Genomic DNA, 24,493 nt, shown 5'->3' with positions numbered 1-24,493 from the left:
GATTTTCACCTTCAGCAGGTCCAGCAGGCTCCACCAATGATCCCAGGTATCTTCGCTCCAGGGTCTGTGGGTGATTCACTGCAGGGAACTGGGGGGCAAGAAGAAAGAAAAAAGTACCAGAAATAATCTGCAAATATTCAATGAACTGTGTAATGATTATTAAGTTGAAGAAAGACCAGTAATATCAATAACTGTTTTGTGTAGAGTATGAAAAAACACAATAATTAAATTGTAATATTATTTGTACAGCTGTTAATCTTTTGTGGAAGGTTGTTGGAGAGATGCAGTGTTTTTCAATATGATGTGTGCCGAACATGAACACAAATTGTTTTCATTATAGCTTGCATGAAATATCACACAACATTCTTCTAACACAGCTTTCGTGAACTTTGTCTGATTTTGCAGATAGAAATAATGTTACCCAACAAACTGATGGATTTTATTTGTAGTGCATCAAAGCCTATTTCAACCCTTTTTTTAACCCTCACCACCACACCTAGGGTCCAAGCAAACCCTACATATTTTTGAAATATATTTTTTGCACTTATTCAGATGAAATTTTACATAATTGTCACCTGTACAGTTTATCTTCAATTTCAATGATTTTGATTGAGTTTGATTTGCATCAGAGCAACTGCAAGAAGTAAGGGGCAATTACCGAATTTTTGTATTGACGAGTCATGTTCAAAAGGAGGAAAAAATGAACAAAAGTCTTTCAAATTAAATGTGGTTTATCAGCCTGTTAATCAAAAGACTTTTTTAAAAACAGATGCAAAGTGATGCAGATGGTAGCATCACTTAGCCCTGGGCTATATTCAAGAGATCTGCAAGAATGCTATACATAAAAACTTTAACCCTATAATGTCTAACCCAAGAAATGTATGTATCAAAAATGATACATACAGCATTACATAATTAACATTATTCAAAGTCAAAGTAAGCTTTACTGCCAATGCCATATTTAAATGCAGTACATCAAATCACAACAGAGTCAAGGCGTTTCACACAAGTATGGTCTAACCTTACTAATCCCCAGAGCAGCGATGGTAAGGAAAAAACTCCCTCTGAGGAAGAAACCCTCAAGCAGACCAGACTCAAAGGGGTGACCCTCTGCTTGGGCCATGCCCTCAAACATAAATTACAGAACAATTCACAAAGGAATATACAGGAAATGCTGTTGGTGCACAGGACAGGAGGGTCTCCAGCACAAATACCACACCCATCTCTGGATGGAGCTGCACCTTAAACAGAGAGAAAAAACAGAATCAGGCATCAGAAAGACAAGAAACAGTATAATTTGTCAGCATTAAACAACAAGAAAAACGGGAAATATTAAGGTGATCGCCGGCCACTAGCCCTAAGCTTCACTAAAAGACCCATAATTTAGGTAAAGTTGATGCCGCGGCACACTCCATTTCTTATAAAATGAATTAAAAGAGTAAAAAGCGTAGAACTATACTATGCCAGTATGTTAGCCATACAAAAGGGCAAATAAGTGCGTCTTAAGTCTGGACTTGAAAGTCTCCACAGAATCTGACTGTTTTATTGATGGGAAGGCATCATTCCACAGAACAGGGGCACGATAAGAGAAAGCTCTATGACCCACAGACTTCTTATCTACCCTAGGGACACAAAGTAGCCCTGCACCCTGAGAACGCAAAGCCCGGGGCGGTACGTAAGGTTTAATTAGGTCAGCTAGGTAGGGAGCTGCCAGTCCATGAACAACTTTATAGACTAGTAGCAGAACCTTAAAATCTACCAATAGACGAGGCTCTCTGATGGTAAAGCCACTGAATATGTCTTGGACTTTATTTACATTAATTACAAAGAAATACAAACAATATGGCACTTTATGGTAAATCTGCATGGAGTAGACAGTTCTCAAAAACTGAGTTACTGTACAAGAAGGAGAAAAGTGAGGAAATCCACCAAGACACCCAGACAACCCAGGAGAAGTTATAGGCTTATGTCACCGTGATTGGAGAAATTGTGCACAGTGCAAGCTTTGCATTTTACATCACTACTCTTAGCTTCATCTAAGAGTAGAGCAGAGAAGGATTTTCTTTCACCAAAACAGATCAAATCCAGGCTTGCATCTCGGATGTACCTTCTGGCAATTTGTAGCTAAACTTTCAGGTCTCGTCCACAACTACTACAAAAGACTCCAAGCTGTCATTGATGTTAAAGGGCAATACACAGTAATAAGAACAGGGGTATGTAAACTTTTGATCAGGTTAATTTGGGTAGTTCTCTTGTCATTTTGATTTAAAAAGAGGAAACACAGTTGTTTGACAATAAATGGCTTCAATCAACCATTAACCATGAGTGAAAAAAAAAGTTTTGTGTTGTCATTTATATTCTCTTAAAAATGGGCAAAAAAGCAAAAGTTCTGACAGGGTATGTAAACTTTTGAGCACAACTGTATAATCAAAGATTAGTTTTGTTCTGGGACTGTCTCATAAAAGAGATTCTTGGTGGCAATGGGACTTAAAATAAAATAAAAGTCAAATTACATGAAAATCCATTTAGGTAATATATTCTTTTTTTTTTTTTTTTTTGCAAGTACTAGCATTTGCAGATGTGTGATGCGTTACGCAGGAAACACTTTCTTCCAGTCTGCATGCACTGAGTAAATTTAATGTAAGAATTTATTTAAGAATAGACCCACATTACCGACACCCATTCACTCATTTTTTTCAGCTTTGTGAATTGGGGGCATTATCAGTGGGTATTTGCTGTCAGGCATTCACAGAGGGGCAGTTTTAGAACGAGTAATTACAGCCTGAGATGTGGGCATGAAGGGGAAGAGAAGGACGACTGCGGTCTGAAGAGTATAACAGCGCTCCTTTCCAGAGCATAAAGGATAAGTGATACACCATGAGTCATTGTGATCCAATCAGTCACACCACAGCAAACTCAGGCAGGAGAAAAATAAGAGTGCACAGACATACAGAGAGCGAGAGAAAGAACTGCATAAGGAAAGAAATGAGGAGGAGGCAGAAAAGAGACAGCAACGAGAGAAAGCATCAACTTGAAAACAGTTGGGGAAAAAAAGCACTGAAGACAGTGAGGCTGGATGACTGGGTCAGAGTGTGAGGCCTGATGTTACCCGCAGCCCGTGGAAGCGAGGGTTGTTATAGAAGAGCTCATCTGTTCTGGTGGCAGAGGCCCCAAAACCTTCTGGATAGTAAAGAGCTGATCAATCTCACTTTCTCCTGGGGAAAAGAGGCTGCCCGTCACTCAGCTCTCCTAAGATGCAGCCCACTGACCACATGTCTACCGCCTTCCCGTACGGGGCCCTGAGACCACAGATTTAAATCCAGAGAATAACCATTAAAGCAATAGTAACCTAGAATAGGAACTCACTTAATGTCCACTTAACTACAAGTAAATGACGACAAAAAAATAAATAAGATACTACTACTACTACTACTACTACTACTACTAATAATAATGATAATAAGCAGACCTACCCGAGCAGAAGCTCTGGAGAACGGTACCATCTAGTGGCCACATACTCTGTGTAATTGGCATCTGTCCCCTCAGAGAGATTACGTGCAAAGCCTGATAGGAGGGGCAATAAAGGAAAACAGAAATGTTTTGATAGTGAGAACAAGTATTCCCTACACATTGTACGTATGGTACTGTTTGACACATTCTGAAATTCACTACACAGCTTTAACAGTGTGTACTTCACTGTTATTATGATCCAACTAAACGCTAAAAATACAGGTTTCTAGAGTGCCACTCTGCTCCTTTTTGATATATTGCCTTGACATTTGGCAAACATGCTTAACTCGGAATGGGCCAGTACATACTTAACTATCACTGGTAATCCCATCAGAACACTAAACATTATTTCAATTCCAAAAAACCCTCCCTGAAACACAGAGGTTCCAAAGTCCCACTTGCCTCTTATGCATCCTGTTACAATTTGAAAATGTTTCACCTCATTGCCTCCAATTAATTTTCATTACAAACTGACCAAGATTCCAAGTATGAAGTTCAAATAAGCCATTCTTTTCAAATTTGATAGACCTCCTCTAAACCTGCCTCACACATTCATCTCAAGCTGAGGCAATACATACAGTACATATATACACATATATATACAGTGAGGAAAATAAGTATTTGAACACCCTGCGATTTTGCAAATTCTCCCACTTAGAAATCATGGAGGGGTCTGAAATTTTCATCTTAGGTGCATGTCCACTGTGAGAGACATAATCAAAAAAAAAAAAAAAAATATATATATATGGAAATCACAATGTATGATTTTTGAATAATTTATTTGTAGGTTACTGCTGCAAATAGGTATTGACCCCCTACCAACCAGCAAGAATTCTGGCTCACACAGACCTGTTAATTTTTCTTTAAGAAGCCCTCTTATTCTGCACTCTTTACCTGTATTAATTGCACCTGTTTGAACCTGTATAAAGACACCTGTTCACACACTCAACCACACTCAAACCTGTCCACCATAGCCAAGACCAAACAGCTGTCTAAGGACACCAGAGACAAAACTCTAGACTTGCACAAGGCTGGGATGGACTACAGGACAACAGGCAAGCAGCTTGGTAGAAGACAACTGTTATGATTATTGATTAGATGTTGTGTGGGCCGCCAGAAGAGGAGGTACTGCTGGCCCACCACCAGAAGGCGCCCTGCCTGAAGTGTGGGCTTCAGGCACGAGAGGGCGCTGCCGCCTCAGGAACAAGCCGTGGTGACAGCTGTCACCCATCATCTGTGACAGCTGTCACTAATCCATACATCTGGTATAAAAGCAGGAAGACACCTCCACCAAACTGCCGAGATATCATCTTCATTTGGAGGTACTACTCTCAGCCTTTTTTTGAGATTTATAAATCTGTGATTGTGAGTGTTTGCAGGAGAACCGGTCGTTTTGGTGGAGGCTATGCATGACGGCGCTCCTTTTCCTCTGAGACCACTGCAACGTGTTGAGTGAGAGGTGGAGGTGGCATTCCCACCATTGTTGCTGGGTGTTCACACACCCACCCTTTGACTGTCTTTTGCTTTCTGCCAGCAGTACCAGATCCGACACGCCGGAGAGGTGGCCACCTGGGGACTCCGGGACTTGGCGGCTCCAGTATTCCTCGGGTTCAGGTGGCGGTGGAAATCGTGTGGTTCCGGTTCGTTTCCTGACGGGCGTCTCCTATCGTCGAGCTTGCCCACACGACACCTTTATTAATTGACTGTTGCACATTCTGATTCTGCTGTGTTTGGTTGTGACATTCACACCAGTAAAGTGTTATAATTTGACTTCTTCCATTGTCCGTTCATTTACGCCCCCTGTTGTGGGTCCGTGTCACTACACTTTCCCAACACAAGATGACTGTCATCCTCCCTCGGTCTGGGATTCCATGCAAGATCTCACTTTGTGGGGTAAGGATGATTCTGAGAAAGCCCAGAACTACACAGGAGGACATGGTCAATGACCTGAAGAGAGCTGGGACCACAGTCACAAAGATTACATTAGTAACACATGATGCTGTCATGGTTTAAAATCCTGCAGGGCAGCAAGGTCCCCCTGCTCAAGCCAGCACATGTCTAGGCCCGTTTGAAGTTCACCAGTGACCATCTGGATGATCCAGAGGAGGCATGGGAGAAGGTCATGTGGTCAGATGAGACCAGAATACAGCTTTTTGGAATCAACTCCACTTACCATGTTTAGAGGATGAGAACAACCCAAAGAAAACCATCCCAACCATGAAGCATGGGGGTGGAAACATCATACTCTGGGGGTGCTCTTCTGCAAAGGGGACAGGACAACTGCACCGTATTGAAGGGAGGATGGATGGGGTCATGTATTGCGAGATATTTGGCAAACAACCTCCTTCCCTCAGTAAGAGCATTGAAGATGGGTCATGGCTGGGTCTTCCAGCATGACAATGACCCCAAACACAGAGCCAGGGCAACTAAGGAGGGGCTCCATAAGAAGCATTTCAAGGTCCTGAAGTGGCCTGGCCAGTCTCCAGACCTGAACTCAATAGAAAATCTTTGGAGGGAGCTGAAACTCCAATGTTGTGGGCTGGGGTGTTTGGCTGGTTTGGTTTTTGTTTTCTGTTTCTCCCACCAGGTGGTATGCATTCAGGACTGAGTGGCTGAGCATCAGGACCTCACCCTGAACACCTGAGGCTTGTTATCACGTGCAGGTCATCAGGACTCACAGCTGTGGTGTATTTTGTCATAATCAGAGGTTGCTGCATTTAAAGCTTGAATGCACAGTGTGTGATTGCCAGAGACTCGACCTTGTGAGCAGACGTGTGAGATCGACGTCAGGAGAACAATCTCACCATCACGGACGCAGAGACCGCTCCAGGTTTGACGCCACAGTCTGTGAAGGAGGATTGGGTGAGGTCTCACGCTCTTCAGCACACTTCCTGAGGTAATTTGGTTTTGGTGACTTTTATGAAGTAATGACAGTGGATTTGGTGTCCCTCACACCTTGTTGTATGAGCTGTCACGTTATGCTAATTGTCTAATCAGCTTCTGCTGCAGTGGAGATTTGAACTGAGTTGTTCCGTGCCTGCAGGGTAAGAAGCTGATGTATAGATTTAAGCCAGGAAGTGTTTGCTGATTGCGTGCACCTTTGAGTTGTGTCTCTCTGTGTGGAGTTGGACTCACCTCATGTTTTCTTTCTTCACAGACTCGGTTTGTCGTGGCCACCTGGGGGGTGTCGGCGGGGTCCCTGGGTCCGAACTGCTGTGGCTCCGGACCGTTTGCGCTACTGACAGCGCGCCGTGTTTTCACCTCACCAGACCGCGGACTGTTTAGTTGTTTAATATCACTCACTGTTATGTTTATTAAATTCTGTTATCCTTTGAACCGTGCTCTGCTTATTTTATGCTGGCTCCTTTCAAACGCTGGGTCGGTTTTCCGACCGCGTCCGAAACATAACATCCAAACCTGAAACATTTGTAGAAGATCTGTATGGAGGAGTGGACCAGAATCCCCGCTGCAGTGTGTGCAAACCTGGTGAAAAACTACAGGAAACGTTTGACCTCTGTAATTGCAAACAAAGGCTACTGTACCAAATATTAACATTGATTTTCACAGGTGTTCAAATACTTATTTGCAGCAGAAACATACAAATAAATTATTAAAAAAAAATCATACATTGTGATTTCTGGATTTTTTTTTATTTTTTAGATTATGTCTCTCACAATGGACATGCACCTAAGTTGAAAATTTCAGACCCCTTCATGATTTCTAAGTGGGAGAACTTGCAAAATCGCAGGGCGTTCAAATACTTATTTTCCTCACTGTATATATATATATATATATATATATATATATATATATATATATATATATATATTATATATATATATATATATATATACGAGGTCTGTGAGAAAAATATCTGACCTTTTTATTTTATGCAAAAAATATATGGATTTGATTCATATGTTTTTACGTCAGCCAAGCTTGAACCTTCGTGCGCATGCGTGAGTTTTCCCACGCCTGTCGGTTGCGTCATTCGCCTGTGGGCAGGCTAAGAGTGAGCACTGTTCCACCCCTCTCATCGTTGTTTCATTGCGAGGAAATGGCGGAATGATTTGGGCTTTTATTCTATCAGAATTTTTTCAGAAACTGTTAGAGACAGGCAGCTGGAAACCATTCGAAAAATTTATCTGGCTTTCGGTGAAAATTTTACGGGCTTCACAGAGAATAAGGAGTGTTACTACAGCTTTAAGGACGGCCCACAATGGCGCTCGGCGCGCCGCGCTCCGAGCCGCCATCGAGAGGCAGAAACCACCACATCATTTCTAAATGGATCGCTGTGTGGAGCCAGGACCGTCGTGTGCAATTTCTCTGGTTATCACAAGAGCTGGACATAAGCTATTTTCCGGCAGATTTCACTTTTAACAAGAGATTGGAAATGGAAAGCCGCGCGGAGGCTTCGCGCATCACGACGGATTCGCTGATGAAGCGAGACAAAGGAACACCTCCATTTCGGAGTGTTAGAGGACAAGTTGGGACATGTCCAGCTCTCCACAATTTCTCTTATACTCACTCGACTGGTAAGCACTGAAAGCCGAGATAGGCATGTCCCAACTTGTCCTCTGGCACTGACTGACTGACTGGTTTGTGCGCTGCCCTGATACACAGAAATATCAGCAAGACGGCTGCACCCCAGCATTTCATCCCCTCATCAGTCTGTCATGATTAATGAGTTGGCCAATGCTGTGTAATCTCAGACTGTTACCCCCCCCCCCAAGCCTTCACCCACTTTGCCTCAATTCGGATGACGGACTGCTTCAAGTTTAGAGCACATAAACAATGTCAAATGTATATGTGTTGTCTTTAATTTTGATGTGTGCCATTGTTACGGTAAACAAGTAATAATTGTGGATTAATTGCTGTATTTTGTCTGAGGTAATTGGAGTGTAAATGTAATTGCCCTTTTACGGATCAATAAAGTTGTCTGAAATGTCTGAAAATTGCTGTCCTGTAAAAGGACAGTGACTGTAGCTCAGTGGCAGCGTTTCTGGCTGGCAATCAGAGCTTTTGGAAATTGCAGGTTCAAATCCCATGGGTGGCATGTATTTTTTATTTTTCACAGCAGCTGTGTGATGTGGTTACACATGCTTCGGCTGCTTGCACTGTGTTCTCGCATGCACAAAACCGTCTCAGCGGCATAGTTCACACCTGCTCGTCGGCTCGATGTTTTCACTGTTCGCTCATATGAGCTGTTCCACCATGATTCGCCCTGATTTGTACTTATTCGTACTATGTGTGAAGGGGCCCTTAACAAAGCAGTAAAAGTTCACCTGCCTCGTAACTGATTAAAATACAATATCCACATGTCAGAGTGCCCAGGACCGAGCATCAACCCATCTTCTTTTTTGAAGAAAGTTGGTTAAAGGCCAACCCCAAATTAAATTAATTTGTATTAGAATTGATTAAATACCCACCAAAAATTAAATAGTTTTGTGACCCCAACACACTGTAAAAAGCAAAATATAGTTTTCATGATGTTTTTCTCATCTCTTCTGCATCTTACCTATGACAATGTCATTAGTGTGCACTGGTAGTGGAATCAAAGTTTATGTTGAAATGTTCTCTTATTTTGAAACACTCATGCAAGAAAACAGGAAGTGTTCCGGGATAATAGCTAAAGCTAGTCATCAGTGGATTTCAGGCTGTGATGGAATGAGTGGACAAACACAGACTGCTGTGTGCACCGTGCCTCACGTGACCTCCTACAGTCTACTGCTGCAGATGGAATTCTGCTGTGAGGGTTTTTCTGCTGCAGACATGAGAAAGCAGCTTAACTACTACTGTTGCTGAATTCTACCTTAGGTGTGGTTTTTCCGGCGAACTGATTCTGCTCTTTTTCTCTCTGTCCCAGGTGCAGAGGGCATTGCATGGAATTGGCATCAGCGGACAACGGGATACTGGACTGACTGCGAGATGCCATGCCTGTTGTTTTGATTTGCTGTTTTCCATTTCTTCAACTTTGTAAAACTTTGTAAAAACCTTGTAACTGTTAGAATGGCCTAAACAGTGGATCACCCCTCTGAGTCTGGTCTGCTTGAGATTTTTTCCTCAATATCATCAGAGGGAGTTTTTCCTTACCATTGTCGCCTGTGTGCTTGCTGTAGGGGTTGGTAGGGTTAGACCTTACTTGTGTGAAGCACCTTGAGGCAGCTTTGTTGTGATTTGGCGCTGTATAAAATTAAATAAATTCAAAATGTCATCTGGCAAGTTATTAACAAGTACAGGACAAAAGAACCATTTGGAAAGTTCTCCGTTTGATGTCCGCACAAAGCTTTGAGCATAAACATAACTTGCTGATGGACTCGCCAGACATCAGCTGACAAAAAAGGGTGAACTATTTGTGATTTATTTTTTATTTCTGATTAAATCAGACATTTTATTGAAATGGATGTTTCATCGAACATAATATTGGCTGTGTTTGTGCATGTGCGCACCCCCTCTTCAAGCAGAATTTCGCATGGAAAGCCCTGTGCACTCTGACATGTGAATACGGGAATTAAATAAAACTGTGACTACAATCACAAACTGTTTGATTTACAACAAAGAACAGTTAAAGACTAGCTTGTAATGCGTACAGTGATAAAAACACTCATCCTCAGCAGAGACACAGTGTCTGTACAATCTGCTATCACAGATAAGGTTTTTTGTTTCTATTGTGATAGATTTTACATGATAAATCAAGCTGACTGTGGACAAAAATGGTAAAAACAAGCTTCCCCTACTGTGAGGGTGAAAAGTTTTTCTCTGTTGAATCAGTTGCCTGCAGATTTTTTTTTAAGGAGTTTGTTTATTCATTAATTTATTTTTTAACAGTACACAGCAAACAGCAGTCTGTCACTCTTGACTGTTAACCTGATGTTGGCTATGTCATGTTTAACATTTCCCACCATTTTGTTTGGGTGATCTAACTGGACCGGATTAAAATGAACCATGATTAGCCTCGTTTTCCAGCACGCTTCTTTAAATATAAAGATGAGATGTAGGACTGGCTGCACACTTTTGTTGAGTTTTGGATAATCCAAATATAGCATCTGCAAAAAATATTCCTTTTTTGTCACAGTTTTGAATGTCGGGCCATCTTCCTTAAAGCATTTGACAGATGTGCTCACCGAAGTCACATAGCTTGAGGATATCATCAGCGCTGATGAGAAGGTTTTCTGGCTTTATATCTGATGAAGAAGAGCACAGATGAGGAGTAAGATCACAATTTCTCATACCGTGTTTTCATTTAAATATGTAACTTTCCATTAAGAAAACATTACAAACAAACAAACAAACAAACAAAAAAAAATCCAAAGATTTAGAAATTTCTATCGGTGAAAATTCACAGATAATAAACATATATATGAAATGCCTCCACAACAGTGGCATATGTGTGTCTGGATATACTACAGGCCATTTGAAAGCCTGCTCTATTGCTATCAGTGTGCCAAAAGCTCACATTGGCCATCTGGCTTCCTGTTCTGCTGCCACTGATTTGCCAAAAGCTCACTTCTTGCAAATAATAAAGTGGATGGTGCATAGTTTCCACAAATATAAGCACAGATGGCATCCAGTGATGGTGCAGTCATAAAAGACTGTGCTTTTTGGACCTACAAAGACCTCTGCCAGTCTCAGATCCAAACAGTACAGAATTAGCTCTGTACCCATGAAGAATGCTTCCCTGACAGTGATTAAATTATGGTATTTAAATTAAGGTATTTAAAAAAGGAAAAAAAGGGAGCTTACCACGGTGAACAATGTCATGCTTATGGCACCAGTGAATTGCTTTGATTAACTGGAAGATGTAGTTGCGAGCTTTGTCTGCTGGCACACCATTGGGTAAGTCCTCAAGCAATTCAAGCATATTCTGAAAAAGAAAACACAAACAAAAAGTTCCACAATAAAAAAAAAGAGCTACAGCTTTTTTTTTTTTTTTACGTTCTAGAAAGTTCTAAACGTTTCTTGAAATTTCTAGATAATTCTGGAAACTTCTAGAAAATTCTGGACAGTTCTAGCAGTTAAAGAATATTCTAGAAGACTAATCAGTAGTAGTGAAGGCGAATCGAGAATATTCTTGAAAACAGACAAATTTCATAATATCATTGTCCTGATCACAGAAGCAAAGTTTCTGTGGAATAACAGCTATTTTCTATTTATTTAAGGCATAACAGGTTAGGAAAACACACTGTGTACCCAGGAACAAAACAAAAATAAAAATTTGTTACATAGTGTTTATTTAATATTTTATGTACTGTGAATAAATGAATGGAATGGAAACAACTGTTTAATTTAATTTGTCCATTTAATTATGTACATCTGTGTACATGATCATCTGATCTTGGCTGAATCTTTTTCGGATCCTCCAGGTTTATGCTTAAACATATGAATATTTCATCTCTTTAAGTCTGTTTTTCAGGGTTTTAAAGCAAAAAACAAACAAAAAAAAACCCAAGACAAATTCATATACAGTCATAAAAGTTTCTGATGTACATTTGCACAGGGCCACAGCCCTTTGGATGCCACTACCATTTTCATGTAAGTCCACTATGTTCTTAATTTTTTTCTGGGAAGTTCTTTGGTTAACAGATTCCAGCTGCATCACAGCAAGGTGTTGTGTAGTTTGTTTGCACACTATGGAGGTAAGAGATTATCTGGGTGGCTTTTGACTACCATTACCACTTTTCTGCCTTCCTGGCCTCCTAGATTACACATCTCTAAAAGAAACAGTTTCAAAATTAAAGCCCACAACATGCTGCTTTCAAATTCTGTCTTCAAACTTTTTTAAAACCATTTTTAACTGCATAGCTCCAGATGTACTGCAGATAATAAATACTCTCTTAAAGCAGGCCAGTTTCCCCAGGCCGTGAAAACTGCAGTAATAAAACCTCTCCTAAAAAAATCAAATCTGGACGCCACAACAATTAGTAACTATAGGCCAATATCAAATTTGCCATTTTTGGTGAAAATTATTGAAATGGTTGTCTTTCAGCAAATCCACATTTTTATGATGCAAAACAATCTTTTTAACATATTTCAGTCTGGATTTCGGCCACATCACAGCACCGAGACGGTACTTAGCAAAGTATGATATTCATCAGAATAATGATGCATGTAAATCCTCTGTCCTGGTATTACTAGATCTCAGTGAGGTATTTGATACAGTTGATCATAATATACTACGTAGCAGATTGGAAAAGTGGGTGGGACTCACCTGCACTGTGCTACGATGGTTCAAATCTTACTTACAAGATAAGGACTTTATGTTTAATTGGTAACCATGAATCTGAGCGAACAATGATCACATGTGGGATTCCTCAAGGGTCCATTCTCAGACCACTTTTATTCAACATCTATATGCTACCCCTAGCCCAGATTATGGAACATCACAAAATCTATCATACGTATGCCGACAACACACAATTCTATATCTCAGTGTCATCACACGACTACAGTCCCTTACTCTCATTGAGTAACTGTGTTCATCAAATCAATGAGTGGATGTGCCAGAATTTTCTCCAGCTAAATCCAGAAAAGACAGAAGTATTCATTTTTGGCCCTAGAAATGAAAGGGCAAAGATCAGCGCCCACCTTGGCTCTATGTCATCGACAGCTACAAATCAAGCCAGAAATCTTGGTGTTATTATTGACTCAGATCTGAACTTTAACAGCCATTTAAAGTTTATTACTAAATCTGCCTGTTACCACCTGAAAAATATAGCTAGAATTAAGGGGTTTCTGTCTAAACAAGACATGGAAAAACTTATTCATGCATTCATTTTTAGTAGGTTGGATTAATGCAAGGCTTACTTACAGGCCTTAACAAAAAAAATCAGACAGCTGCAGCTGATTCAGAACACTGCCGTCAGAGTCCTTACAAACTCCAGGAAACTGGACCATATTACACCGGTCATTAAATCACTACATTGGCTTCCTGCGAGTCAAAGAATAGATTTTAAAATCTTACTGCTGGTCTACAAAGCCCAAAATGGTCTCGGACCAAAAGGCAAGCTTGATCTACTGGTTCCCTGCGAAGCATCCAGACCCCTTAGATCATCTGGAACAGGTTTGTGTTGTCTTCCAAGAACAAGAACCAAGCAAGATGAGGCAGCATTCAGTTATTATGCTCCTCACCTGTGGAACAAACTTCCTGTAGATCTGAGGTTTACTCAAACCGTCAGCTCCTTTAAATCAGGGCTAAAACACTATTGTTTACTGAAGTGTACTCTTAGATTAACCTGCTGTATTCTACTGCCCATACCTTTTAACTACAGCTGATTTATGCCTTTTATTATTCTACTTCTTTTCTTATCCTGACTGTTCAATGTATTGAGCCTGTTTTTATTTTACGTTACTGTATTTCTCAATTTTTATTTTCCTTTTTAATCAACTGTTTATATTATTTTAAATTATTTCTTGTTACTTTTAATGTCTCAGTAAAGTATTTTGAATTACCTTGTGTTGAATTGTGCTATGCAAATAAACTTGCCTTGCCTTGCCAACAAATGTTGATGGAGTATTCAGATATGCAGTGGACTGTGACATACTGTTAAATATACTAAGCTAGTGTAAGTATTTGTGTGTAGCCTAGGTGTACCCGGGTTACCAAATGTTACCACCGTTACATTTTGAGTAATCCACCTAACAATCAAGCAGTGGTAAAACTGACAGACTGTATATAAGAGCATACCTTCTCCACATACTCAAAGACAAGATAGAGTTTTCCTCTCCTGCGGAAGGCCTCTTTCAGCTCAACAATGTTCTCTTGCTTGAGTGTGCGGAGCATCTTAAGCTCCCGCAGCGTTGTTTCTTTGACCTCCTCATTCTCTGAATAAGGTAAGACAGAGGAGAAACGTGAGTATTACTCATTAAAATGCTTCCGGCACACATCAGTTCTCTTCAGTTCTCGTTCAGTTCTCTTACCTTCACTGTCCTTAAATTTCTTAATTGCCACAATTTCATTGGTCTCCTGCAAAGAAAACTCATTGAGACACAAATCGATGTGATTATTGAAAGAAGGCACAAGAGATTAAAAATGGATCTGTGAATCCTATTTGACACCTGTATCACTGAGCTCCATTGATGATGTGCACATGCCACCAATGAAGTTGAAGAATGATGGAACTGATTGACATAGAACAGTCATTATATGGAGAGAGAGAGGAAAAAAACATCCAGGTGATAAGTTACCGCAGAGCCACAGTTTGACAGAGACCGTTCTTCGAGCTTTTGAGAGTTTTCTGTGAGACGCCACACCAATAGCCTCGTTTCTCAACATGTCCTACTTAGACCTGGTATTTCTGAGCCTAAGCCGATGCCTCGGAGCTGTGCTCCAATTTCTTTCCTCAGAAAGCCAAAGGCAGCATTGCACCGCTCCAACATGGATCACAGCAAACAGTGAGCCTTCCTCCCAGCACAGAGAAGTATAATATGACTCACGGTGTGGTTAGCTTCATCATCATCATCATCATCATCATCATCATGACAGCACTGGGCACACACTAGTCAGAGTGAATGGAAATGATGTACAGCAGAGCATAAATTAAAAACCTGTGAAATATTTATCATCAGACCAATTATTATTAGCAACAAATGTAGTTAATGAGAGTGCATCAGCAGCAAGAAAGCATTTAAACACACACCAGGATCATTTTTTTTAAACTGTTGGCTGTTGTAAAACAGCTGCACCCTAGTTCTACTCTGCATGTAGGTCACCTGGGCTTGAAAGACCAAAGTACAATTATCTGGGTAAATATATTTTTAGCAGATTGTTCAAAAGAAATTCATTGATGTAATGACCGCCATCACCACCATAACTGGCGGCGGGGAAAAAAGTGTCTCCTACGCAGCACACTGTAATCTGGAGCAAATAGTTCCCATCACGACTGAATGCTGATGACACTTTGATATAATGTGAGACTGAAGATATTAAAAGGGAAAGAGCTGCCATGTTTAAGAGTTTAGGCAGAAAGATAGGACTAGTTACAGTTACATCGAGCCTCCAGTTTATTATCTGTGGGTAACATAGATAAAGGGCCCTATCTTGACAATGTACATTTCACAGTCTAAAGAGCACAGCATGTGTACTGTAGATTTGGAGTGTGTCTATTATTTACTTGGCATGTAAGGTGAGTGCAAAGTAAGACACAGGGTTGCATTTAAGTCTCTTCAAGTGGCATGACAGTATTTTCAAGGACATCAAGCAGAAAGGTTTCAAGTCGCAACCCATCCAATACTCTTTAAAGAGTACATCAATGCTTGCCAAAACTGCGCTATACACAAAACGTCTACTCAACGCACGGCAGGCAAGCTGCTATCTCTGTCAATACCTAGGCACCCCTTGTGCCATATAGCCACTGATTTTGTCAGTGATCGTCCGGAGTCCCAGGGGTTTACTGTTATCATGACAGTAGCAGACAGATTCTCCAAGATGAGCCACTTCATTCCTCTGCCAAAGCTTCCCAACGTGAAGGAAACTGCCGAAGCCTTGATTGTGAGTGTGTAAGTTTCATGGATTCCCATAAGGCACTGTCTCGGATAGGGGTCCACAATTCATATCCCATTCCTGGAGAGAATTTTGCAGGTTACGGGGAGCAACAGTGAGTCTCACTTCCATTTACCATCCTCAAGCAAATGGTCAAGCAAAGCGAACTAATCAGGAGTTGGAAAAGGGCTTACATATTCTTGCATCCCATAACCCGTCGACCTGGGCAGCCCAGCCTCATTGGATGGAATTCGCACACAACCTGTTACACTCATCTGCTCCTGCCTTTTCACCATTTCACATTGTTCATGGTTATCAACCTCCCCTGTTTGCCTCCACAGACTCCTCTTAATCTGTGCATCTGCCATAGCACAGATCCAGCGCTGCAAGAGACTCTGGGAACAGGCCCAGCCTGGTAAAGACCTTTGCTTCATACAAGACCTCACCTGACTGCCAGCAGGACTCTGCCTTGTCTTACATCCCTGGTCAACAGGTATGGCTTTCCATGTGGGATATGCCGCTCCATGGGATGACCTGCAAACTGGCACCAAAATTCATTGGGCTCTTCCCTATTTTGAAGATCATCAATCCAACAGCAGTTGGTTTTCGGCCGTACAGGTCCCTGAGAGTCCACCTGTCCTTCAACGTAAGTCGCTTTAAACCTGTGTTGTCCAGTCCGCTTTGTCCTCCCGCCAAGCCCCCGCTACCCCCCGGTTTGTAGATGGTGATCCTGTGTTCTCTGTTTGCCACATGCTGTCGTCTCATCGTCGGGCCACGGGGTGCAGTATCTGATTGACCGGGAGGGTTACGGGCCAGAAGAGTGGTCCTGGGTGCCATCCCAGTTCATTCTGGACCCTGCCTTGGTTCGGGAGTTTCACACCTCTCATCCTGGGGCTCCTGGGACATCTGGAGTCGGCCATGGGGGGCAGGGTGCTGTCATGATTGGGATCTGTGAGATACTGTGGTTTGTTTTTTTGTGTCTCTCTGTTACTATTTTTGTTTGGGTTTTGGTGGGATTTTCCTTGTCTGGTGCGGTATGCTTGGTGTTGATCGTTTTCCTTTCTGTCCTCTCTCTCAGCCTGCCATGCCCTGTTCCTGTTCTTTCCTCCACACCTGTTTGGTTTTTCCTCAATCACTTCCTCTTTATAAGCCGCACTGTTCCCTTCACCTGGTGCTAGATTGTTGTACTGTGTGCTGCTTTCAAGCCTTCTTTTGTCTTCAGAGTATATGCCTAGTTTTTTGCTAGCCAGTGTACTGACCTGTTTGCCTGTTTTTCGGATCCTGTCTCAGTCTAATGTTACGGACACTGTTGCTTATTTCTGCCTGCCTTTTAGTGTACCGAATCCTGCTTAGCCCAACATTAAACTATGAAGCCAGCCCTCCTGAACCCAACATTTATGTCCAACCACCTCGAGCTATTATGACTGACAGTACAAAGCCTTTGTTAGTAATGACAGATTCAAGATAGCTCCTATATGGACAAACTCGTCCCATGCATTGCTAAGATGTGATTTTGGTCCACTCTTCCACACAAACAGTCTTCAAATCTTGAAGGTTCTGTGGACCTCTTCTATAAACTCTGATCATTTGTTTTTTCCATAGATTTTCTGTTGGATTCAAGTCAGGTGATTGGCTGGGCCATTCTAGCAGCTTTATTTCATTCTCTGAAACCTTGGCTGTGTGTTTGGTTCCATTGTCTTGCTGAAATGTCCACCTTTGTTTCATTTTCATCATCCTGGTAGATGGCAGCAGATTTTTATCAAGAATGTCTTGGTACATTTTTCTATTCATCCTCCCTTCAGTTCTATGACATTTGCTAGTGCCATCCATATGCTGAAAAACAGCCCCACACCATGATGTTCCCACCTCTAAACTTCACTGGTGGTGTTTTGGGGTTGATGTGCAGTGCAATTTGACCTCAAAACATGGTGTGTATTAGGATCCATAGAGTTCAATTTTGGTCTCATCTGACTATACTATATTCTCTCAGTATTTCACAGGCTCGCCTAAAGCTTGTGTAGCAAACTTTAAATGAACTTCAACATGCTTTTTCTTCAGCAATGCAGTCGTGTGTGGTGAGCATACATACAGGTCATGGTGGTTGGGTGTATTACTTATTTTCTTTGAAACAATTGTACCTCCTAATTTCAGGTCTTTCTGAAGCTCTCCACAAGCAGTCCTTGGCTCTTGGACAACAACTCTTTTGATCATTTTTTTCCACTCCTCTGTCAGAAATCTTGCGACGAGCACCTGGTTATGGCCGGTTTATGGTGAAATGATGTTCTTTCGCCTTCTGGATTATGACCCCAACAGTGCTCACTGGAACATTCAAAAATTTAGAAATCCTTCTCTAACCAATGTCATCAGTATGTTTTGCAATAACAAGGCTACAAAGGTCTTGAGCGAGCTCTTTGCTTTTATCCATCATGAGATGTTTCTTGTGTAACACCTTGGTAATAAGACACCGTTTTATAGTCCATCAGTTGGAACTGAACTAGCTCATGTTAATTTGCACTGAAAGGTGCAGGACTACTTTCTAATTACTGACAGATTTAAGCTGGTGTCTTGGCTTTCCACATTTTTTTGCACCTCCCTTTCTTCTGGCGTCAATACTTTTTCCTGTGCCATTTCACATTATTCTACATAATTTATGGACATCTATGGTTTGATTTCTTTGTATGTGTTATGGTTTGCCCCCTGTGTTGATTGTCACTGTGTTCTGTCCGTGTCTTTCTGTTAGTTATATTCATGATCTGTCTCCTGTCTGTGTTGCAGTTCTGTGTCCTCTCATCTGCTTTTCGTGTTGCTTTCCTGTGTTTGCACATATTTGCTTCTTTGACTTCCATGTTAGTTTTCTGCCTTTGGTTTCTTGGTTTTGTGCTTGGTTGTTTTGTGGTTTTCCTTTTTAGTTTGATTAGTATTACGAGATGGTTTTGGTTCCTCCTGTGTTATTTGTGAGTATTTGAGTATCTTTGTCACCTACTGTATGTAGCTTTGTTACTGTTTGTTATTTTTTTTTTAAATTCAGGTTTTTATTGGAGTTTTCACTTGGTGTATGGCAATCACAGAGTGCTTTCCAGCATCAACAAGCATGGCTCCCATACGCAAATGAAAAACACCAATAGCACTACAATATGGGGAAGCTTTCGGGAAGAAAAAAGAAATAAATAAATAGAATAAGTAAACAAAATAAATTAAAAAACCAGAGGGAAGGAAATCACCCGTCGCCCTGTTGACAGGCAATAAGACCAATAAAAGACCAAAATGACTCCCAATCTGGTGCTGTGGTACCATCCCTGTTATTTAACTTATAAAGCATACATACTGCATAAGCAGCCTTTATCATCATATTTACCCATTCTTTAAACTGTGGGGCTTTGGGGATTTTCCAGTGTTTAAGAATAATCCTAGCTGCCAATGAAACTCCAGTCATGATAACAGAGAGTTTTCCTTTTGGTATGTTAGCTATCTGTCATTGGACAGAGTCTTGGACAGAGTAACACAGTTCTTTCTAACCAGTCACTTAGAATGTGTACAACAATCATCCAGAAGCGTTTGATAATTGGACATTCCCACAGACAGTGTATCAGGGTACCATTATCATTTTGACATTTACAGCACAATGAATTATTCATAAGGCCTAATCTATTCAGTCTCACAGGGTCCAATATCTTTGTACAGTCTTATCTTGTGGAAATTTGCCTTTACATTCCCTTACAAATTTTCCACATTGTGAAATTATTTTCATCCATTCCCCATTCCTGAAAACAACCCCAAAGTCCTTTTCCCATAAAACCTTCAAAGTTTTTTCATCAGTGCTGAGTGTAGAGTTCATTCTACTATAGAATGTTGAGGTGGTACAAAAAAACAAGTAAAACCAAGCACTCCAAAATTTGCCAAAATTCTTCCATTTGCTGGTCTAATAACATGACACAGCTCCTTATCTGAAGATATTTCCAAAAGTGGCCCTTTCCCTTTAGGTTATATTTACTCCACACATCATTATAAGACATAAACACTTCACCATCATACAAATTATCCAGTGTGCATATTCCATGGTTGTGCCATCTCTTCCAGTAGACTGGTAATTTACCAACACAGATTGTAGGATTTTGCCACAAAAACGAATATGACTGCTTACAATGAGATAATTTAAGCATTTTGTGCATCTTCATCCAAACTACCTTAGAATGCAACATAACAGGACTAGAGACTCTACAGGGATTTTAAGAGAGGACCTCTATGGGTGTAAAAAGGAAAGTATAAAGATTTTTGTATAATGGCCATTCTAAATTGTATTGTCCTGTCCAATGTATGGCATGTTTCGCCATCTCAAAGGAGATATATTACAATCTTGGGTCAGGTAAGCCCAACCCTTCCTTCTCCCTGGGTAAACATAACTTGGTTAACTTGATCCTGGGCCTTTTCCCTTCCAAGAGAAACTCCTTAACCAGTGTGTCATACTTATTAAAAATGGATGGTAGCACTGTAACTGGCAGCATCATAAGAGCATAGCTAAACTGCGATGAAATCATTTTAATTGCATTCACTCATCCCCACAAAGTCAACCTTATTTTATTCCAACTGTCCAAATTAATTTTTATCTTTTGTAAAACTGGATCAAAGTTTAGATGTGGCATTTCTTCCACCTCCCTTCATATTTTAATTCCTAAATATTTAATTCCATTTGGTATCCACATAAAAACCAAATTTTGTCATTATATCTCCACGACTAATACCAGATATTGGCATTGCTTCAGACTTTGTCCAATTCATTTTATATCCTGATACATTAGAATAAAGTTGTATTGTATCCATCCATTTATGTTCAAATCTCAAACAGTTCCTGGATTGACAGACGAGATCCTATGGAATCTTGCGGGATTCACAGATGAGATCCCATGGAATCTCGCGGGAACTCAGTGGCAAGATCACACTCAAACAGGAAGTGCCGAATTCTCAGTCACAGTGAAACAGGAAATGTTGAACACTTCCTGGCATGGGTGGAGCTAGAGTGGAGGATGAGGTTTCACTGGACTCCTCTGAAATCTGATTGGACACAGATGATTGACATGTCACAGCACCACGTCTGGTTGAAAGAGCTGCATTTTCAAATCAGTGAGTCACATTGACTGCTAGGTTCCTCCTGTCCAGTAGTTGGTGCTGTGTAGCACAACAAGTTCTAATCCACCTTAGAAGAAAAAGAAAAATGTTTGCTTCAGATTTGAACTGAACACGTCGTTTGAACTATGGACTTCTAATCACACCAAACTTATATTGGTGAGTAAACGACCGTATTTTATGCCAGAAATGAGGTCCAGGTTGTTAAAAGCAGGATTTTTCCTTTAATCAGGTTGCCATGTCTGTCTGTTAGCTGTTTAAGAGTACAAACATGTTTAAACTAACAGAAAACAGCTGGTTCGTGTTGGCTTATTTGTGCAGCAGATAACTGCACGAATCCTTCAAATGGTGATACAAGCATCACATTCAGGACAAATACAGCTGGAACAAAATTAATGGAACAACTTTAACTTTTGACCCCTGTTACAAACTGAAACTGACCTTTGTCACCATTCTTATCATTTATCATTCTTATCACTTATCATGTTTCCAGAAAGTGGCATCGGTGCATCCCTAGTTGTTACTGACAGCTGGTGAAAATTTCCTGTCAGTAGCACCTTTCAAAACATATTTACTGAGAAGAATGGTGACGTGTTCAATACTTGTTTACCCCTTGTATATAGTATGTGTCCTTTCTATCATTTTTCTATTAATCATATCTTCCTATTTCACCCTTTTCACCAACGTTACATTTTTATAGGGGGTTTCACCTAATAAAATGGAACTATATCTATATGATTCTCATTCCATGCGACATCCTTTACAGTTATATATATATATATATATATACACACACTCAACAAAAATATAAACGCAACACTTTTGGTTTTGCTTCCATTTTGTATGAGATGAACTCAAAGATCTAAAACTTTTTCCACATACACAATATCACCATTTCCCTCAAATATTGTTCACAAACCAGTCGAAATCTGTGATAGTGAGCACTTCTCCTTTGCTGAGATAATCCATCCCACCTCACAGGTGTGCCATATCAAAATGCTGATTAGACACCATGATTAGTGCACAGGTGTGCCTTAGACTGCCCACAATAAAAGGCCACTCTGAAAGGTGCAGTTTTGTTTAATTGGGGGGGATACCAGTCAGTATCTGGTGTGACCACCATTTGCCTCATGCAGTGCAACACATCTCCTTCACATCATCCGTGAAGAGAACACCTCTCCAACGTGCCAAACGCCAGCAAATGTGAGCATTTGCCCACTCAAGTCGGTTACGACGACAAACTGGAGTCAGGTCGAGACCCCGATGAAGACGACGAGCATGCAGATGAGCTTCCCTGAGATGGTTTCTGACAGTTTGTGCAGAAATTCTTTGGTTATGCAAACCGATTGTTTCAGCAGCTGTCCGAGTGGCTGGTCTCAGATGATCTTGGAGATGAACATGCTGGATGTGGAGGTCCTGGGCTGGTGTGGTTACACGTGGTCTGCGGTTGTGAGGCTGGTTGGATGTACTGCCAAATTCGCTGAAACGCCTTTGGAGACGGCTTATGGTAGAGAAATGAACATTCAATACATGAGCAACAGCTCTGGTTGACATTCCTGCTGTCAGCATGCCAATTGCACGCTCCCTCAAATCTTGCGACATCTGTGGCATTGTGCTGTGTGATAAAACTGCACCTTTCAGAGTGGCCTTTTATTGTGGGCAGTCTAAGGCACACCTGTGCACTAATCATGGTGTCTAATCAGCATTTTGATATGGCACACCTGTGAGGTGGGATGGATTATCTCAGCAAAGGAGAAGTGCTCACTATCACAGATTTCGACTGGTTTGTGAACAATATTTGAGGGAAATGGTGATATTGTGTATGTGGAAAAAGTTTTAGATCTTTGAGTTCATCTCATACAAAATGGGAGCAAAACCAAAAGTGTTGCATTTATATTTTTGTTGAGTATATAAACAGTGTCACTTGCCCATGACGCGAGTAACGCAGATTAATCTCATGGGTCAAATCAAATATTTTACATCTCATCAGGTGAGGTGTGCTTTGTTAGCTACATCAAAGACAGGAGGCTACAGAAGGAGATTTATTGGCTAAAAGAATGCTGACATTTAAACAATGCAGAACACATGTAGCACAAATATTCCAAAGGCTTTATTCTGGGTTTGGTCCAACCCACGTACAACATATTTTTAAAAGCCATTCATGTGGCACTTAAACGATCATGAACTGAATATTGCACCTCTGACCATTTGCTGTTGCTAGAAAACAGACGCCGCATGCTTGAATATTTAGAAGCCTAAATGAGTGCATCAGGTGCCTTCTTGCCTCTTAAGTGTTGATTTACTTTTGCAGAATTGTGTGTTGCTTTTACCTTTATTCAAAATTTATTATTCAAAATGCCAAGGCAATATATTACCAAAAGACAGGGGTGATGTGCAACAAAAGTCCAATTCTAAATTCCCATTCTAATACAGTGTCATACAAAAACATGATTGTCCACAATGTGGAAATTTGTCTTTGGTTTTTACCATAAAAACCTTGTATAAAATGTCAGATATTATCACAGCAAAAAAGCTAAAAAAAAAAACCCCATCTAAATCACAGTTCATACATCAGCCGATCTGCTCTGTGTAAGCCTGATCCCGTCAGATCTCAGAAGCTAAGCAGTGTGGGACCTGGTTAGTACTTGGAATGGGAGACCTCTTTGGAACACCAGTCGCTGTGTGTGTTTCTCCAGGTAACACTGGAGTTGCGTCAGAAAGGGCATCCGGCGTAAAACCTGTGCCAAATATCAATGCGGATCTGGTTGTATCCGCTGTGGCGACCCCGAACACAAAAACGGAAGCAGCCGAATGGACAACAACAACAGTTCATACATACCATACACATTCCTATGAATAAAATTAAAACTCCCAGTGCACAAACCTACACAAAACATCTATTGCATCCATATCACACTGAACTAATGCAAAGATAGGAGAATACTCCTAGGTCATAGGTCTACAGGGTCATCACTTCAAAAACTCTAACAGCAGTCTGCACAAAGGATGGCTTGTGGATACAACCCCAAATTTGAAGAAGTCGTGGTGATATAAAAAACATATTTGACACATATTTCATTGCAGACCATGTTAACCCAAAATATTTAAACGTTGCTCCATTTGTTAAATATACATCCATTCCCGCATTTAAAGCCTGCAATACATTCAAAAAAGTTGGGACGAGGGCAATTTTGAACTAGCAATGAGGTTAAATACATTAAATAAATGAATAAAATAATGATATTATTTCAAGTAAGTGATGCCAACAGGTGACTGGAATCATGATTTGGTACAAAAGCAGTATCCACCAAAAGGCTGAGTGTTTGAGGAGCAAAGATGGGAAGAATCTTTGCTCCTGCTATCTTCAAAACTACTTTTTTTTTG

At 40.8% G+C, this 24,493-nt stretch overlaps 1 protein-coding gene across 1 annotated transcript in view; it reads right to left on the bottom strand.

Moving 5' to 3' along the window:
- The window catches only part of LOC117518168 (cyclin-dependent kinase-like 5), a 186,677-nt gene that overhangs the window by 24,667 nt on the left and 137,517 nt on the right, over nt 1-24,493 (bottom strand). Inside the window, 10 exon segments of the mRNA XM_034179226.1 lie at nt 10-34; nt 36-88; nt 3,110-3,147; nt 3,150-3,219; nt 3,221-3,299; nt 3,474-3,564; nt 10,635-10,694; nt 11,254-11,374; nt 14,195-14,331; nt 14,428-14,473. Coding sequence (XP_034035117.1) covers nt 10-34; nt 36-88; nt 3,110-3,147; nt 3,150-3,219; nt 3,221-3,299; nt 3,474-3,564; nt 10,635-10,694; nt 11,254-11,374; nt 14,195-14,331; nt 14,428-14,473 — 720 coding nt within the window.

Source organism: Thalassophryne amazonica, chromosome 10, assembly GCF_902500255.1.
Source record: "Thalassophryne amazonica chromosome 10, fThaAma1.1, whole genome shotgun sequence".
NCBI classification, from domain to species: Eukaryota; Metazoa; Chordata; class Actinopteri; order Batrachoidiformes; family Batrachoididae; genus Thalassophryne; species Thalassophryne amazonica.
Note: the sequence above shows the minus strand (reverse complement) of the source record. Positions and strands in the feature narration are given on the sequence as shown.